Below are 20,284 nucleotides of genomic sequence, written 5' to 3' on the forward strand. Positions count from 1 at the left end.
ATTCCCCACTGATTTTTAAAAAAAATCAAATTTGTTGATGTAGTTTATATATATATGATAAAATTCTCCCTTTAGAGGTATAGAGGATGAATTCTAACAAATGCGTATAGAATTATAACCAGCATTAAAATATAATTATGGTGCTTCTTTACTAGCAATGAACAATTGTAAACAAAGAAGAAGAAAAACAGTACTTTTTTTAGAGTACCAAAAAAACAAGAAATAGTTGTATTTCTGACTATATATATGTAAGATTTGTATGTTGATATTATGCAACATGTTGGGAAAGATAAAAGAAGACCCTCATAAAAGGGAACATATTCAGTGTTCATGAATTGGAAGACTCAAAATCTTTGAAATGTCATTTCTCTCCAGATTGATCGATAGCTTCAGCATAATTCCAATCAAAATCTTCTCAGATTTTTGACAACTTGATTCTTTTTTTTTGAGATGGATTCTCACTCTGTTACCCAGGCTGGAGTGCAGTGTTGCGATCTCACCTCACTGCAACCTCCACCTCCTGGGTTCAAGTGATCTCCTACCTCAGCCTCCTGAGTAGCTGGGATTACAGGTGTGTGCCACCATGCCCAGCTGTTTTTTTTTTTTTCCCCTGTATTTTTAGCAGAGACGGGGTTTCACCATGTTGGCCGGGTCAGTATTGAACTCCTGACCTCAAGTGATCTGCCCACCTCAGCCTCCCAAAGTGGTGGGATTACAGGTGTGAGATATTTTGCCTGGCCTTGACCACTTGACTCTAAAATTTTTATATAATATTAAAGGGACTAAAGTAGCATAAACAGTTTTGAAAAGAAAAAAAAGTTCTACACTCCCTAATTTTAAGAACTGCTCTAACACTACAGTAAGCAAGACATATAAATCAATAGCATAGTAGTTTACATGTACATATGGCTAATTGTTTTTTGTCAAAGATTATGAGGCAGTTCAATGCCATACATTATACTATATACAAAAATTACCCTGCAAGTTTACACTTAAACATGAAACCTAAAAGTACAACTTACAAAGAACTTAGAGTGGCAAATCTTAGTGACTTTAGGTTAGGTGAAGATTTCTTTATAGAATCAGATAAGCCTGAGTCATAAAAGAGAAAACTGACAAAGTACATTTTATCAAAAATTGTAAAATTCTTCTGAAGAGAAAAATGATAGGATGAGATGTAGTCTTGGAGAAAATGTTTATATAAAATCCATATTTGATAAGGACTTATATACAAAATAAATAAAGAACTCTCACAATCAGTAATAAGAAAACAACCCCCTAAAACAAATGAGCAATTAAAAATGGGGAAAAAAATGGAAGAAGTTCTAGAAATGGATAGTAGTTATTGTACAGCATTAGGAATATACTCAGTGCCACTAAATTGTACACTCGAAGAGGGTTAGACGTGGTAAATTTTGTGTAATGTCTATTTCAACACGGAGACTGGTGAAGGATAACTTCCTGTGAATCTGTAATTATTTTAACAGAAAAAGTTCATAGAAAGCAAAGTATTTGCATTTACAAGGGAAGATGATAAATGGATAGCAAACAAATCTGTAAGAATGTGCTCATCATCATTCGTCACTGGGGAAATACAAAGTAAAGCCACATTGAGTTACGCCCATTCACCTATTAAAATGACTTTAAAGGAAACGAAAAATTCCAAGTGCTGGTGAGGATTGTGGAATAACAGGTACTCATATACATGCCTGGTGGGAAAGCATACCTTTATCATACCATCTGACAACCCCATTCTTAGGTTTTTATAAAAGTGGAATGAAAACACATCCAAACAAAAATATGTATGTGATATTATAGTGCCTTTATTAATACCTCCACTGATGTTTTCTTCTTTTTTTTTTTTTTTTTTTTTTGAGATGGAGTCTCGCTCTGTCGCCCGGGTTGGAGTGCAGTGGCTGGATCTCAGCTCACTGCAAGCTCCGCCTCCCGGGTTTACGCCATTCTCCTGCCTCAGCCTCCCGAGTAGCTGGGACTACAGGCGCCCGCCACCTTGCCCGGCTAGTTTTTTGTATTTTTTTTAGTAGAGACGGGGTTTCACCGTATTAGCCAGGATGGTCTTGATCTCCTGACCTCGTGATCCGCCCGTCTCGGCCTCCCAGAGTGCTGGGATTACAGGCTTGAGCCACCGCGCCCGGCCTTCTTTTTTTTTAAGAGGTGGGGGTCTCAATTTGTTGCCCAGGCTGGAGTATAGTTGGTATTCACAGGCATAATCTTAGTGCACTGCAACCTCAAACTCCTGGGCTCAAGTGATCCTCCTCCATCACCCTCCTGTGTAGCTGGGACTACAGCTCTGCACCACTGTGCACAGCTTCCACACAGTGTGGAAGAACTGTGTGTGGAAGCTGTGCCCACTTCCATGGCTTTGAAGCCGAATGTTGTCCAACTGTTGAAGCAGAATGTTGAATTAGTCAATTAGTTACTTTTTTTCTTATTTTATCTTTCCTCCTCTCTTTCTTCTTTCATCTCCTCCCACTTATTATTTAAAGTAGCAGATTTCTTGCTGAAAAGCATTTAGATAAGCAAAACCAGTTTGTTGTAGAATACAGTTAAAGGATGTCATCAGCTGATGGTGCTGGCTATTTTTCCAGAGGCCTCACAGAATGGTATTGGCTTGTTGATAAGGGAGTTCTGAGTCCAGGACTCGGCCATAAGGCTCAGAAACCCAACTGTTGACGGTACAATAACCACAAATCTGTTCGCAATGTGAGGAGCATTCAAATTAACCAAACTAGAAAGACTTGTGTATACTCAGAATGCTAATTGATAAGTTTTCTAAAAACTGGTACCTGTTAAACAGATTAGAATACTCTCTTTGATGAGTGAGAAGGGAACTTGGTAAACATGGGCATGAGAGTGAGAATAATTGAAGTAATTTGAGCGTCCAAGAGCCATCAGGGATAAAATTCATAACTTGATTTGCAGTGACCTGTAAGAGTATGGATTTCAACTACATTTCACTATCCTTGGGCAGTAACGCAGCATATACATAGCTTTGACGGTGACTATCTTCTCTTGTGATGAATACTTTCATTTTTTTGATATGTTTAAACCCTCAATTTTACATTGGTCCACAGAACTGGCATCAGATACTCACAACGTAGCTCAGGATCTGTCAAACAAAAGTTCTTATGGACTCAAAGGTATGAATACTTAATTTTTTTAATTTTTTAAGTTAAGAATCTTATAAATTGCTTGCAATATCTTTCATTTTTTATCAAAGCTAGCTAATACAAATTTATCAGATAAATGTTTGTAAACTATACCCATTTATTTGGTAATCAAATTTGCAGTTTGCTAATGGAAATGTTTGATTGACTTTCAAGGTGCCACAGAATTTTCACCATTGTTTTCCTTTTTCCTAAGTGGCCTTCTTTAACATACATTCATTAGAGGACTAACACCAAGTTAAACTGAACATGAAGCATTCATCTCAAATATATTATTTTAAGCTGAAAATAAGGATTGTTGAAGTTTTTCCCTTATGTTTTGGGGTGTAGGTCTAATGTGAACCAAATTAAAATTTTAATATTCCAAAATATGATTAGGACCTGAGCCTCTGCCTTCTGTATTTAATGTCTGGAATTTTTTATAGTCTGTATGGCTAGTTCCTGCAATGTGGCACTTGCTTCTGACATGGGAGTTTTCCCTGTAATTTCCTGACACGCCACTCTATCATGTTGCATCTCTGCTTTTAACTGTTTTCCTGTTTTTCCTTCAGGCTACATAGTGCCTTGTACTTGCTTTTAAATGTACTCAGATTCTCACCCTACTATGCAAGTCCAAAGTTGTGTTTAATTATTTTCAAAATACTGCTCTCAAAGTGGTAGGCCAGTCTTTTTTTTATTATTTTTATTATTTTATTTTTATTTTTATTATTTTTTTTGAGATGGAGTTTTGTTCTTGTTGCCCAGGCTGGAGTGCAATGGCATGATCTCGGCTCACTGCAACCTCCACCTCCTGGGTTCAAGCAATTCTGCCTCAGTCTCCCAAGTAACTGGGATTTATAGGTGTGAGTCACCACCCCTGGCTAATTCTTTGTATTTTTAGTAGAGACGGGGTTTCACCATGTTGGCCAGGCTGGTCTCAAACTCCTGACCTCAGGTGATCCACCCACCTCTGCCTCCCGAAGTGCTGCAATTACAGGCATGAGCCACTGCTCCAGGCCTATTTATTTATTTATTTATTTATTTATTTATTTCTGAGATGGAGTCTCTGTTGCCCAGGCTGGAGCAGTGGCATGATCTCAGCTCACTGCAACCTCCGCCTCCTGGGTTCAAATGATTCTCCTGCCTCAGCCTCCCCAGTAGCTGGGACTATAGGCACACGCCACCACGCCCCGCTAATTTTTGTATTTTTAGTAGAGACAGGGTTTCACCATACTGACCAGGCTGGTCTTGAACTCCTGACCTCGTGATCCACCCACCTCAGCCTCCCAAAGTGCTGGGATTACAGGCATGAGCCACCATGCCCAGACTGGTTTTTTTTTATTTTTAAGATACCTCCTGAATTGCCATGGTAGGTCATTCTTACTACGTATCATGTATAAAAGCCTGTTTTAACTTACTACATTAACTGTATGTATAGTGGCTGAGCTGCTCAAATTTATGTGTATTTTATTGCAGTTTTAAAACTTAGAAAAAAGAATGTATATTTTAAGCTTTAGAATACTTTTAATATTTTTTATGTAGGTTTTTGTAATGTTTCATCATTGTTTTTCTCCTGGAAATTTTCCTTTGTATCCGTGTATGTGTATCCTTTATATCTGTGTGTGTGTATATTTCATCTTCCCCATCAAGCTTTGTCTTACCATGCTGGCTTTCATTAACTTCATCCTCCAAATTTCCAGTGTTATTAGTGGTTTCTCAGAATTAAATGTTTTCCGTTTTGAAACCATCTGTATTTTACACCCAAATATTGGCACAGTTTACATCATATTTCACAGAGAGCCATCCCAATCTGAAATCAGTATATCGTGTTAAAAACATTCCACAAATAAGGACTCTCTTTCTAAGAGACAATCATCATTTTACTTAGGAGGAGGTCAGTTATTCCACTATTTACATGATTCTAAGGAAGGTAGACATGGTTACCTGACTTCTTTTGTCTCACAAGCGCGCCCCTCCTCCTTTTCCCTCTCCATACACAACTTTTGGAGAGAAACAGAATTTTGTGTGTCAGATGATTAACTCCTTGCTTCCTATAAAGGAACTGAAAACATCCATAATCCCGCTTTCTGGGGTTAGTCGTCGTTAATTTCTTAGTGTATTTCCTTTAAAACCGTTATCTATGGGCATGTTTTTTAGTACATACTATAAACAATGGCCCTCTACTTATATAAGATCTGTAAATAAGCATTTTTTGAGTAGCAACACTTTAAAGTACTTAGATGTGTTATGGATGAGTATTCTGTAAGAACTGTTTGAGTGCATCCTGTGTACTGACTTCAGAACTTAAAGCCAGCAGACTTGATACAAGCAAGAGTAATGTTAAACTTTGCTGGAGACCTATTAGGAAACCATATAGTAGAGCTAACATTTTATTAAAAGGATGCTTCTCTAAATTTGATAGTTCAGTAATCCAACTAAAATAGGGTCCAAGACAGATTTGCCTTAAAATGAAATTTTTTGTTTTAAAGACTACATCATAAGAAATCAAACCATTGTTAAATGTCTATATTTGTGCTATGTCCATACTTTCTTAATCATGGCAGCATTGCTTGGATGTGACCTATATTGAAGCAAAATCCATTTTAAACACTGATTTGCGGTTATGTAGATAGTGACTACTAGTCAAGTTGCATTTGTAAACATTACTTAAAAGAGAAGGGGAGAAAAGAAGTATTACTGATTTTACCGAGAATAGATTAAGATCATCCTGTTTCTTGGGTTGTAAACTAAATTGCTAGTGAGGTATATATATCTTTTCCTGAATAGTACACAAAAAGGATTCATTTGGACTCAGATTGTATTTGACTTTGTGGTATAAACTTTAATTGCTGTTGTTTCCCAACAGGGGCTTGGAAGAATTCTGTGGAGGAGTGGACAACAGAAGACTGGACTGAAGATGTAAGTGTTTGCTGTCAGATGAGACTTTTCTTTCTTTTTCTTTTTCTTTTTTCTTTTTCTTTTTTTTTTTTTTTGAGGTGGAATTTTGCTTTTGTTGCCCAGGCTAGAGTGCAGTGACGTGAACTCGGCTCATTGCAACCTCCGCCTCCTGGATTCAAGCAATTCTCCTGCCTCATCCTCCCAAATAGCTGGGATTACAGGTGTGTCCCACCACGCCTGCCTAATTTTGTATTTTTTTTTAGTAGAAACGGTGTTTCACCATTTTGGTCAGGGTGGTCTCAAACTCCTGACCTCAGGTGATCCACCTGCCTCAGCCTCCCAAAGTGCTGGGATTACAGGTGTGAGACGCTGCGCCCGGCAGATACCTGTCTTTCGGTGTTTGCTGGGGGCTTTGTTACTTGGAAGAAAGAGCCTGAGACATCTTATCTCATCTTGGCTTCTTTTTTGTCATCGTAGCCAGGGTTTTAGAGAGTTGGCTTTTTTAGCAGATGCTTCTTAGAAGGAACTTAGTGTTTTCAGATTTTTGAGAATATTTGTTTTCATGCTTAAAAATGACCAAGTGTCAAGATGATTTGGGAAACTGGAAAAACCAAACAAGAAAAAAAGTTGAGGTGTTAGGCTGGGCGTAGTGGCTCACAACTATAATCCCAGCACTCTGAGAAGCTAAGGTATGAGGATCAGTTAAAGCCAGGAATATGAGACCTACCTGAGTAACAAAGTGAGACCCTGTCTCTACAAAAAAAATTAATAAAAAAATTACCGGCCGGGCGCCATGGCTCAAGCCTGTAATCCCAGCACTTTGGGAAGCCGAGACGGGTGGATCATGAGGTCAGGAGATCGAGACCACCCTGGCTAACGTGGTGAAACCCCATCTCTACTAAAAAATACAAAAAACTAGCCGGGCGTGGTGGCGGGCGCCTGTGGTCCCAGCTACTCAGGAGGCTGAGACAGGAGAATGTCGTAAACCCGGGAGGCAGAGCTTGCAGTGAGCTGAGATCCGGCCACTGCAGTCCAACCTGGGTGACAGAGCGAGACTCCGTCTCAAAAAAAAAAAAAAAATTACCTGGGTGTGTGGTTGTGCATCTGTAGTCTCAGCTACTCAGGAGGCTAAGGCAGGAGGATCTCTTGAGCCCAGGACTTCAGTGCTGCATTATCGTTCCACTGCCCTCTAGCCTGGGTGACAGAGCAAGAATGCGTCTTAAAGCAAACAAACAAAATTACCAGGTGTTAAGTAGGATTGATTTTTTTTTTAAAGCTTATCTCTGTTTTGTTTGACCTGATAGCCAGCTGACACTGTTGCCCAGATTTGTGAACTACTATTCTTTAGAATATTTTCATTAAAGGAGAGTCTATATTTTGGGTCACAGTTGAAAGTAACCTGAATAGGGGTGCTCTGGTTCCATGCCCAACCTCTTCCCGTTTTGACTAGAAGAACGCTTTAAAAAAAAAAAAATTCCTTTATTCCACAGATATTTTTGAGCATATTACATTAGCTTCTGGGTACTGTCAGTCTATAAGTTCTGCTTTCAGCATAGTATTTTTTTTGGAAAAAAAAATGTTAAATAATAAAGAGAAAAAAGGGATAAATAACCCAATACCATATTTTATACCTCTTTTCTGTTTGACTATCAAGTTCTAGAACTCTTGAGTTTGGTATCTGCCTGATACAGAGTTTGAGCAGACATTGAGCAGGAAAGAATAAATGGGTTACAAATACAGATCCTCAAAACTATTTACAATGACCCAGACTTTGAGATTCTATCTTTTTCTCTGTCTCCATATGTGTTTCCATTTATGCTAACAGGACCTGCTTGGAATGAGAAACAAGACACATGATTTCTGCTTGACTTGTTTAATGACCTTAGGCAGGGCATTATTCCTTGGGTCTTACTACTCCTTCACATACAGTATTATTTGTGTTTTAAGTGGTGTTTGAACAACCCACTACCATAGATAGGTTCATTTTACCTTGTAAAAAATAAGTATTTTAATTTTTTTTTTTTTTTTGAAACAGGACCTTGCTCTTGCTCTGTCGCTCAGGCTGGAGTCCAGTGGTGCCATCATAGCTCACTGCAGCCTCAACCCCCCAGGCTCAAGCAGTTCTCTTGCCTTGGCTTCCCGAAGTGCCAGGATTGCAGGTGTAAGCCACCATGCCTGGCCAAAATTAAGCAATTTTTGGACAAGCATTTTTTTTTTTTTTAAACTTTGCACTTTTGCTTCCTTTTTTTTAGCAGGATTAAATCTGCCTTGTGAGGAGTGAGCTCGGTAGAGTGTGACAAAGATGAGAGTGGACATGTTCATTTAGTTAGGATTTGGGGGATATTTTCACTGCTGCTACATACTAATTGAAAGTCCTTAGTGTTATGATGCCACCTGGCTCTCTAGCTATCCCTGGCTGTGCATCATACTGGTATGATGTTTGATACCTTTAATATCAGCAGCTGGACTTGATAAGTGGTTATTTAAACCAGTGGAGGGTTGGGCACTAGTATTAAAGGGAAGTCAAAGTGGACAGTCTTTGGACACCTTACCTTATTTTGAACAGAACCATCCCACATATAAATGTTTTGTATTATTAACATTTTTGCTAGGGTTTTGTTGCGAGGTGGAGTAGGAGAAGGTTGCAGGGCTAAAAGCTTTACATCTGGTTGCCTGTCAGGATCAGCAGGCATGTTAGAAAATCAGCAAGGGATCAGAAGACAGAATTCTGTGTAAATTCTAGCTGTTGACCTTCAACAAGGCGTCTTTCCAGTCCGAGCCTCCTATTTTTCATCTGTATAATGAATATCATAATAGCTGTCCTGCCTAAATTATTGGAGTTTTCTGTGGGTCACATGAAGTCTTTTGATGAACATGTGGTATCAGGCAGTATACATGTACTCCAGAGAGACATTAACATTCTGCTGTGTCAAAATATGTAATTCGTGAAAAGAGTTAACAGATAGAATTTGGGTATTTTTTTCTTTGGAATCACAAAAAATTTTAAATTTCTCTGGGGTGATAGAAAGTAATGCTGATTGGTAGGGGAATAATCTAAAATGTGAATCCTAGATTCCTTCTAGATTTTAGAACAATAACTAGTCACCTCCTTTCTCCTTTTTTAAAAAATTTAATTAGTCTATTTTTTATTTTTTGAGATGGAGTCTCTCCCTGTTGCGCAGGCTGGAGTGCAGTGGCACGATCTTGGCTCACTGCAACCTCCACCTCTGGGTTCAAGTGATTCTCCTGCCCCAGCCTCCTGAGTAGCTGGAATTAATAGATGCGTGCCACCATGCCTGGCCAATTTTTGTATTTTTAGTAGAGACGGGATTTCACCATGTTGACCAGGCTGGTCTTGAATTCCTAACCTCAAGTGATCCGTCCGACTCGGATTCCCAAAGGTCTGGAATTACAGGCATGAGCTACTGCGCCCAGCCTTTTTTTCATTTTAGAGACTAGGTCTTGCACTGTTGCCCAGCTCACTCCGTCCCCAAACACCTGTACTCAAGGGATCCTCTTGCCTCAGCCTCCAAGTAGTTGAAATTACAGGTGCATGCCATTGTGCCTGGCCCTTCCTTTAAAAAAAAAAAAAAAAGGGCCAGACACAGTGACTCACGCCTGTAATTCCAGCACTTTGGGAGGCCGCAGTGGGTGGATCACCTGAGGTCAGAAGTTCAAGACCAGCCTAGCCAACGTGGTGAAACCCTGTCTCTACTAAAAACACAAAATTAGCCGGGTGTGATGGTGGGTGCCTGTAATCCCAGTTACTTGGGAGAATGAGGCAGGAGAATCAGTTGAACCCGGGAGGCACTTGCAGTGAGCCGAGATTGCGCCATTGCACTCCAGCCTGGGCAACAGGAGCGAAACTCCATCTCAAAAAAAAAATAAAATAAAAAATAAAAAGGCTGGGCACGGTGACTCATGCCTGTAATCCCTGCACTTTGGGAGGCCGAGGCGGGTGGATCACCTGAGGTCAGGAGTTCGAGACCAGCCTGGCCAATATCGTGAAACTCTGTCTCCACTAAAAATACAAAATTAGCTGGGTGTGGTGGCGCATGCCTGTAATCCCAGCTACTTGGGATGCTGAGGCAGCAGAATTGCTTGAACCCAGGAGGTAGAGGTTGCGGTGAGCCGAGATCACGCCATTGCACTCCATCCTGGGCAGCAAGAGCAAAACGCCATCTCAAAAAAAAAAAAGAAGGGAACCATTCAGGGTTTTATTACCATATTTAGATATGTCAGTGTTTATAGTAGTTCTCATTTACCTCACACTTCTTTTTCTTAAATTGATTTAATTTGTAAGTTTCTTTCAGGCAAAAATGGATTCACTGGAAATATGAAAATATGCTACCTTGGGGCAGGCACATTGGCTCATGCCTGTAATCCTAGCACTTTGGGAGGCTGAGGCAGGAGGATCGCTTGAGCCCAGGAGATCAAGATCTGCCTGGGCAACACAGGGAGGCCTTGTCTCTACAAAAAAATTTTAAAATAGCTGTGTGTGATGGCAGGTGCCTGTAGTCCCAGTTACTTGGGAGGTGGAGGTGGGAGGAATGCTTGAGCCTGGGAGGTTGAGTTTGTAGCTGCAGTGAGCCTCAGTGATCGTGTCACTGCATTCTTGCCTGGGTGACAGAGTGAGGTCTGTCTCCCAGAAAAGAAAAGAAGAAGAAAAAAAAAACCCTTCCCACACACCGTTTTGAAATAGGATGCAACTTAGGCCATTCTTGTTGACTTGTTGAAACAGTAAACAATTTAGCACTTTTATATTGTTGAAGAAAATGAACACCTACTGTCTGATTTACCTCCTGCTTACACATACTGTCTGAAGCAGGAAGTCTGGTTTTAAACAGTGTTTCTGAGACATTTAGAGTTGATAAGAATTATGGGACTCTTTTGAGTAGCATTTTTATGTTTTCCATGTTACCTCATTAGATCAACGTTTTCCAGGCTTTGAAAGCCGAGTCCCCACATTGAAAACGTAAAAAGAACACGTATCTTTTATTAACGTCAGTTGAGGTTTCAAAAAATTTATCCTGAATGCCATAAAAGTGAGTTAAAACAATGTACATGCACGTATGTTTATTGTGGCACTATTCACAATAGCAAAGACTTGGAACCAACCCAAATGTCCATCAGTGACAGACTGGATTAAGAAAATGTGACACATGTACACCATGGAATACTATGCAGCCTTAACAAAGGATGAGTTCATGTCCTTTGTAGGGACATGGATGCAACTGGCAACCATCATTTTCAGCAAACTATCACAAGAACAGAAAACCAAACACCGCATGTTCTCACTCATAGTTTGGAATTGAACAGTGAGAACACTTGGACACAGGAACGGGAACATCACACAGCGGGGCCTGTTGTAGGGTGGAGGGATGGGGGAGGGATAGCATTTGCAGATCTACCGAATGTAAATGACGAGTTAATGGGTGCAGCACACCAGCATGGCACATGTATACATATGTAACAAACCTGCAAGTTGTGCACATGTACCCTAGAACTTAAAGTATAATAAAAAATAAAAAAAACAATGTGCATGTATCTCAAACTAATTATGCTGAGTGAAAGAAGCGAGAAATAAAGATTTGGATACTTTTATGATTTCATTTAAAATTCTAGAAAATGCAGCCTAATCTGTAGTGTCAGAAAGCATGTGAGTGGTTGTCTGAGGATGCAGACAAGTGGTGGGAATGAGCGATTCCACAGGGACAGGTGGAAATTGTGGGGGAGTAAAGAATATATTCACTGTCCTAATTGTGGTGATGGTTTCATGAGAGCCTACGTATGCCAGACTTATTCAGTTATTTGGTTTGAATATTTGTGGTTTATTGGATGTGTTAGAATGTGATAAAATTAATTTTTTAAAAATAATAGAAACCCTTGGTTTAATAAAAATGAAATGCAAAATTACTCATCAATTAAATACTAAAGACATCTGTCTTTGGGGGGAGAAAACATCGATTATTTCACCTTTTCAAACTTCTTTTTTTTTTTTTTTTTTTGAGACAGAGTCTCACACTGTTGCCCAGGCTGGAGTGCAGTGGCGCGATCTCGGCTCACTGCAAGCTCCGCCTCCTGGGTTCACGCCATTCTCCTGCCTCAGCCTCCCGAGTAGCTAGGACTACAGGCGCCCGCCACCGCGCCCGGCTAATTTTTTGTATTTTTAGTAGAGACGGGGTTTCACTGTGGTCTCGATCTCCTGACCTTGTGATCCGCCCGCCTCGGCCTCCCAAAGTGCTGGGATTACAGGCTTGAGCCACCGCGCCCGGCCTCAAACTTCTTAATGACTTTTGAGGCAGGATCTCACTTTGTCCCCCAGGGTGGAGTGCAGTGGTGTGATGATGGCTCACTGCATCCTCAACCTCTGGACTGAAGCGATTCTCCAGCCTCAGCCTCCCATGTAGCTGGGACAGGTGCACACCACCATGACCAGCCAATTTTTTTTCCCCCCTACAGATGAAGTCTTACTCCTGGCCTCAAGCAGTCCTCTTGCCTTGGCCACCCAGAGTGTTGGGCTTTCAGGTGTGAGCCACCATTCCTGGCCACCTTCTCAATTTTTTGGCATTTTTGGTAGCTTTGTTGATGGGTTTATTGGTATTCTCATTTTGTGTAACGACAAATAGAGAAGTGAGTCTGCGGTTGAGCCCTGGTTTGAGTGTTTCACTGTGTTGTTTACCATTAATCTCATTTTCCTGATTTGAAATCATTCTTGTAGGCTTTTCAATCTAAAATTACCTTCACTTGCAGCCGGGCGCCATGGCTTACACTTGTAATCCCAACACTTCGGGAGCCTGAGTGGGGGCATCACTTGAGGCTAGGAATTAGAAATTATCCTGGGCAACATGGCAAAACCCTGTCCCTACTAAAAATACAAACATTAGCCCGGTGTGGTGGTGCATGCTGGTGCATGCCTGGAGGCCCAGCTACTCAGGAGACTGAGGTGAGAAGATTGCTTGAACCTAGGAGGCACAGATTGCAGTGAGCCGAGATCACGTCACTGCACTCCTTCCTGGGCAACAGTGCCAGACCCTGTCTCAGAAAAAAAATTTGCATTCACTTGAAAATTACTTGTCACTTGTATGTTTCATTTTCTTTAGAATAGCTGTTACATGAAGTGTAAGAAACTACTGATGGCTACAAATGATCAGGAAGTCTGTGTTTTAGGTTTAATAGTATATAGAATAAGATTAAATTTTTCAACTTTCCATACAGCTTTCTGAAACAAAGGTCTTCACTGCCTCATCTGTTCCAGCAGAGAATCACATCTCACCTGGGCAAAGGTAAATACTTTTTGCCATCTTATATTTGTTATTCAAAGCATTACTGAAATCTTTTGCCTCAGGAAAAGAATTTTTATTTTTGGGTCTCTTTCTATTTTTTCCATTTTTATCCAAGGCTAACCTTTATTTTACTACTACTTGGTGATCTGACAGAGTTTCAGTCATTTCCTAATTGATGTATCCACTGATGAATTCAAATAGTAATCATTTTTGTGATTTGTTAGCAGTTGTTGCAGACATCATGTTAAACTTTTTTTTTTTTTTTTCTTTTTTGAGACGTTAGTTTCGCTCTTCTTGCCCAGGCTGGAGTGCAATGGTGTGATCTCGGCTCATCGCAACCTCCGCCTCCTGGATTCAAGTGATTCTTCTGCCTCAGCCTCCCAAGTAGCTGGAATTACAGGCATGCACTACCACACCCGGCTAATTTTGTATTTTTAGTAGGGACAAGAGTTTCTCCATGTTGGTTAGTCTCGTTTCGAACTCCCAACCTCAGGTGATCCACCCACCTTGGGCTCCCAAAGTGCTGGGATTACAGGTGTGACCACCACGTCCGACTTTTTTTTTTTTTTTTTTTTTTTTTTTTTTTTTTTGAGATGGTCTCACTCTGTCGCCTAGGCTGGAGTGCAGTGACGTGATCTCGGCTCACTGCACCCTCCACCTTCTGGGTTCAAGTGATTCTTCTGCCTCAGCCTCCCAAGTAGCTGGGACTTACAGGTGCCTGCCACCACGCCAGGCTAATTTTTGTATTTTTAGTAGAGATGGGGTTTCACCATATTGGCCAGGCTGGTCTCGAACTCCTGACCTCGTGATCTGCCTGCCTCGGTCTCCTAAAATGCTGGGATTACAGGCGTGAGCCAGCCTGCCCGGCCTAAACTTTTTAAATGGTTGCTATTTTCACTGTTGTAGACCTGTTTTTTTTTTTTTTTTTTTTGACAGAATGAACTTAATACATTGTATCCTTTGATTTCTTCATGCACCACTTATTTAGATCTTCTGGAACTAATACAGATTTCTTATTCTATTTGAGTTCTACTAGTTTTACTCTACTAGATTACAGAAAAGGAAGGAATTTATGGGGTAACAACAACATTCTTAGAATGTGCACTGAACCAAATGACTGAAGAGCATTTATTTACATTCTAGTTTTCACACTAACTCTAAACACCTTTGAAAGTGGTTTCAAAGTGTAGTGATCTGGAAAGATAAGACTGGATACATATGATACCTTAGAAATGAAGACAGTTTTGAACCTAACAGGATCAATCTCATGCTAAATGAGATGGTGATGAGATTTCATTGTAGGGAAATAAAAATGATTAACGATTATGTCTTGTAGTATATTGTTTTGAGATTGTTCAGAGTTTCTTGTTAAATGCACATACCTTCTCTATTGTATTTATGATTCAGTGAATGTACTGGGATCATTGTCATGAAATTCAACTTGGCTATAGTCTATAAGGGAGAGGAACTCAGGGCTAGGAACTTTGCCGTGTGTCAGGAATGAGTCTTGAATTGTCCCAGAATCTGCCTGTCTCATTGACATGGTGAGAATGTCAGTTAGGAGAACTGATGGGAACTGGCCTTTGAAAGGATTGACTAGCATTCATTACTGGGTTAGGTAATCTGGCGCATCTGGCAGGTCCTACTACACTAGGTAAGTTTAGAAAAGAGTTGGTACAGGAAGTTTGTAGCTTATTCTTGTCAGGTAGTCCAAATTGCAATATCTGTCTTTCTGGGGGTGTTTTGAGAGTTCTGGTTAACAATATATTTGTTACTATACTGTGCCTTTATTCCTGAATATTTTAAAGATAAAATTATATGGGCGTGTGTATGTGTATGTGTGTATGTGTGTGTATACACACACTTAAATGTATTTTGGGATAGAATGTAAAAATTTAAGATAAATGTGAAACTTGGCCAGGTAGGTTGGCTCACACCTATAATCCCAGCTCTTTGAGAGGCCAAGGCAGGCGACTCACTTGAGATCAGGAGTTTGAGACCAGCCTGGCCAACATGGTGAAACCCTGTCTCTACTAAAAATACAAAAATTAGCCGGGCATGGTGGCACACACTTGTAATCCCAGCTACTTGGGAGGCGGGGAGGCACGAGAATCGCTTGAACCCAGGAGGCAGTGGTTGCAGTGAGCCAGGGTCACACCACTGCACTTCAGCCTTGGTAACAGAGTGAGACACTGTCTCAGGAAGAAAAAAAAAAATGAAACTTACTGAATTGTCTACTGCAGGTGAGGTCTTCATTCCCTAAAAATACGGATTTATTAGGAACTCTGGTTTTAGGTAATAAATTGATAAAATATTCTAGGTAAAGTGAACCAAACTTGAGAAAATTGGTTAATTTTACTTTATTGCTCCAGGTTTTCAAAGTTTATAATGTGTTAGTCATTACTCTGAAAATTTCTCAATACACCTTTTGATTCTCTTTTCTGCGAAGCCCTGCTTCAGTCTCTGTGGCTTTGTATGCTTTTTTGTGTGGATGATGCCCTCCTTTTGCCCCCTTAAACCCCATTTTCCAAAGGTTCTCTTCATTTGATTTTTAATGTAAATTCACTAATATTGATTGACTTCTCAGATTCATTTGTTGGTAAGATTTGCTTATGACTGTTTTTTGTCTGCTTAGCATTGATCTGGTAACCTTGCTCCAGAAGCCTGTTCCTCACGGTCAAGCCTCAGAAGCCAACTCCTTTGAAACTTCCCAACAGCAGGGCTTTAGCCAAGCCCTTGTCTTCACAAATTCGCAACACAACAATCAGATGGCACCAGGGACTGGCAGCTCCACTGCTGTCAACTCGTATTCTCCTCAGAGCCTGGTAACTCACTATTATTTCAGTATGGGATTTTAAGAAATATACCCATTAGCAAATGTATTCTAGAATATGATACATGCCTTATAATTACTTTCTAAATATAAGAATATCTACAGTAAGGCCGGGCATGATGGCTCATACCTGTAATCCCAGCACTTTGGGAGGCTGAGGCATGAGGATTACTTGAACCCAGGAGTTTGAAACCAGCCTGGGCAACAAAGCAAAACTCTGTCTCTACATAAAAAGCAAACAACAAAAATTAGTTGAGTGTGGTGTTGTGTGCCTATAGTCTCAGTTACTTGGGAGGCTGAGGTTGAAGGATCACTTGAGCCCAGGAGTTTGAGGTTGCAGTGAGCCATGATCATGCCACTGAACTCCAGACTGGGTGACAGAGCGAGACCCTATCTCTAAAACAAAACATCAGAAAATTCTACAGTAGATCTCAGTCCAGAAAACAATGATGTGGTAATTTCCAAGCACATAGCTGATGATTCCATGTGGAATTTAACTACCTGAGTTTCCTGGACAAAGATAAAAATTTTTTTATGATTTGTCGAATTCTTTCAACTGATGATCACTCTTGAGATTGAAAGTACCCCTTTCTTCTGAATAATGTTTTCTTTGGATTTTGTTTCATATTCTGTCTCTATAGTTAGTATATTCAATTTCTCACTTATTTTCCAATTTACTTAAATGCAAAAGTTTATCAGAATTGACTTACTATAAAATCATGTACAAACAGTTCTAAGTCTGCCTAGGTGCTTGTATTTTTTGCTTTTTTTTTTCCTAAGACCGTAAAATAAGCTACATTTTCTTAAAATGCCAAAAGATTAACAGAGGCCCTTATAGTTTGGATGTGTTTTTATTGAAACAGTGTCATTTAGTGCTGTATGACTCTGACTTCCAATGTGAGTTAAGCTCCCATCCAGAAAGAACTTCAGGAACTATTAGTGAAGGCTGTGAAGATAGGCTCATGGAAGTACAACCTTAGATCATAGCTTATACAAGAATGTTGCTTTAGAATGGTGAACTGAAGTTCCTACCCAACTGCAGGAAGTTCTGAGCTGGCAAGGGGAAGTTGGAAAGTTCTATGGACGCAGAACTACAGCTCTTACTAGGGATAATTATTTTAGTTTGTTGCTGTGTTTTTCCTGAAATTTATTCCTGAGAAACAATTTTCTCCCCTGAGTCAAATCATTTGTTTTACCCTGATAAAATTGAGAATTGAATATTTAAACTTTTAATTAGTATTTTCTACTCTGTGTAGCCATATCATGTGTTGGGCCTGGGGACTTGGTGTTTTTAGTATCATTGGTATATGAGGTGGTATCAGTGCTTGAAGTAGGACAGCCCAAGGTTTCTCTATTTTGAGAAGGCCTAATAAAAACCCTGATTTTTAATTGAAGCACCAGAGTCTTTTCCTCCTCTGCCTTTCCCTCTACTACTGGTATAATTATGTAATGCCCTTCCTGACTTGCTGAAATCTATGCCTGTCCACCGAATTGATAAGAAGGACTTGAGTTTTCACAGCGATCTTCAGATATGTTGCTTTATGTCGTGACCAGCATGAGAATGACCAACATGAGAAGGCAGAATAAGAATTGTTTGTGTGGTGTTGTATTAGAGCAGTGGTTCTCAACCTTACAGCACTTTAAAAATCACTGGGGGCTGGGCGCGGTGGCTCACACCTGTTATTCCAGCACTTTGGGAGGCCAAGGTGGGCGGATCACCTGAGGTCAGGAGTTCGAGACAGCCTGGCCAACGTGGTAAAACCCCATCTCTACCAAAAATTAGCCAGGCCTGGTGGTGGGCGCCTATAATCCCAGCTACTCGGGAGGCTGAGGCAAGAGAATCACCTGAATGCGGGAGGTGGAGGTTGCAGTGAGCTGTCGTGCCATTGCACTCCAGCCTGGGCGACAAGAGAGAAACTCTATCTCAAAAAAAAAAAAAAAAAAAAAAAATCACTGGGGAGGCCAGGCATGGTGACTCATCGCTGTAAATCCCAGAAATTTGGGAGGCTGAGGCAGGAAGATTTTGAGATGCCAGGAATTTGAGACCAGCCCGGCAACATATCGAGACCTCATCTTGCTAAAATAAAATAAGTTGGGCGTCATGGCACATGCCCTGTAATCTTCGCTACTGTAGTCCCAGCTACTTGAGAGGCTGGCGTGGGAGGATCACTTGAGCCCAGGAGTTTGTTCTGTGGCCCTCCAGCCTGGGTTGACAGCAAGACCTTGTCTCTAAATAATAATTATTGTAAAGTAAAATCCCTGGAGAACCTAGTAAATAACAACAGCAACAGAAGTGGGGATGGTATTTCCCGAGTCTCTGAAACAAAACGTGTCTTCATCTTTGGGATTGGAATTTGGGCACTGTTTGTGTTTGTGTGTATGTGCATGTGTGCACATGTGTGTATTGTATACGTTTTAAAAGTCTCTCCATTGATTTAAATGTGTAGGTGGACTTAAGAGGCCTATGCTATGTATTACCTAGGGCACGGCAGTAGTCATTGATTCAGTGATTTCGCTGTGTTGTAAAGCACACAGTGCATTTGATAAAACTAGCTGATGCATGTTAGGGATTATGTAGGATAACAGGATGAAGAGAGTCATCACCTCGGAAGCCTTCATTGAATCAGTGGACTTGAGCTGGATTTTTGCAATTTGGTAGCAACCTCAGACTGGTTTATTGGGCAACCTGAAAAAACAATCTGGAGCAGTGATAAGTAATGTTAGCACAACTGTTTCAGTATGAGCGGATTCTGCGTCACAGCTGTCTGTAACCTAATGTTTTACTCAAAGTGGAGAAGTTTGGATTTCTATACAACTGGGATATTCCTTGCCTTTGAATGTTGATAATAGAAGTAATTGTTTCAACTTACTTGTGGGAAGGCAAAGTGCTTGTTTTTGACCTTAAATGGATATGAAATGTTATTTTTGGGCCAGGCGTGGTGGCTCACGCCTGTAATCCCAGCACTTTGGGAGGCCGAGGCGGGCAGATCACGAGGTCAGGAGATCGAGACCATCCTGGCTAACATGGTGAAAACCCGTCTCTACTAAAAATAAAAAAAAATTAGAAAATTAACCGGGCGTGGTGGTGGTCGCCTGTAGTCCCAGCTGCTCGGGAGGCTAAGGCAGGAGAATGGAGTGAACCCAGGAGGCGGAGCTTGCAGTGAGCCAAGATCATGCCACTGCACTCCAGCCTGGGTGACAGAGCGAGACTCCATCTCAAAAAAAAAGGAAAAGAAATATTATTTTTGATGAAGAACTTACATTTCAGAATGATCTGGATATGTAAAAATGTAGTTGATCTTCCATTGTCTTTTATAGTTCATTCTCTTTGGATATCGACCTGATAGGACAAATGGAGGAAGAGTAACATTATTTTCTTTGTGCTTATTTATGGAGCATATTTGGTGGTGTTAGTCGTCTAAACAGCTTGAAATGAAAATAGTGTCCATGGTATTTGCTCAACTTCAAATACCTGTGTATTGCAGTGCCTCATTTTGGAATATTAACCCTTAGGTTCAGTTCTTTGACCTATTTGATCTTGTGTGTGTGCACGCATGCATGCGTGCACACACACGAGAGACGGAGTCTCACTTTGTCACCCAGGCTGGAGTGCAGTGGCGCAATCTCGGCTCACTGCAACCCCCACCTCCTGGGTTCAAGCTGTTCTCCTGTCTCAGCCTCCCGAGTAGCTGGGATTACAGGCGTGCGCCACCATGCCTGGCTAATTTTTGTATTTTTAGTAGAGACGGGGTTTCACCATGTTGGCCAGGATGGTCTCTAACTCCTGACCTCAGGTGATCCACCCACCTCGGCTTCCTAAAGTACTGGGGTTACAGGTGTGAGCCACCGTGCCCAACCTGACCTGTATTTGATCTTGTGGGGTCATCTCACACTGATCTCTTCTTTGACTGAACATCTTGTAATCATTAAAGATGAAGACTGTGGTTCACAGATTAGGAAAATAATGTGTTTTTGTTGGTCAAGTATATCTTTGTCATGTATTTCATGGCATTCCTCTTTAGTTTTTTTAAATAATGATATTTAATTGTGAACTAGTGACATCACTTTATTTTATTTTATTTTATTTTATTTATTTTTTT

General features: G+C 40.6%; 1 protein-coding gene and 1 non-coding gene across 43 annotated transcripts in view; both read left to right on the forward strand.

The window, feature by feature from the left end:
• Window positions 1-20,284, forward strand: part of UBAP2 (ubiquitin associated protein 2) — a 129,733-nt gene that overhangs the window by 76,119 nt on the left and 33,330 nt on the right. For 16 of the 42 annotated variants that reach the window (XM_077965827.1, XM_077965835.1, XM_077965817.1 and 13 more), the window contains 4 exons: window positions 3,096-3,161; window positions 6,034-6,086; window positions 13,284-13,351; window positions 15,987-16,176. In XM_077965827.1, coding sequence (XP_077821953.1) covers window positions 3,096-3,161; window positions 6,034-6,086; window positions 13,284-13,351; window positions 15,987-16,176 — 377 coding nt within the window. Of the gene's footprint in view, window positions 1-3,095; window positions 3,162-6,033; window positions 6,093-8,100; window positions 8,227-13,283; window positions 13,352-15,986; window positions 16,177-20,284 lie in introns of all 42 variants that reach the window. The other 26 variants (XR_013404740.1, XM_077965815.1, XM_077965821.1 and 23 more) reach the window with 5 other exon arrangements.
• On the forward strand, window positions 16,619-16,700 carry LOC114672922 (small nucleolar RNA SNORD121A). Its single transcript, XR_003723447.1, has one exon. It is a non-coding gene; the product is annotated as a small nucleolar RNA SNORD121A (small nucleolar RNA).

Source organism: Macaca mulatta, chromosome 15, assembly GCF_049350105.2.
Source record: "Macaca mulatta isolate MMU2019108-1 chromosome 15, T2T-MMU8v2.0, whole genome shotgun sequence".
Lineage (NCBI taxonomy): Eukaryota > Metazoa > Chordata > Mammalia > Primates > Cercopithecidae > Macaca > Macaca mulatta.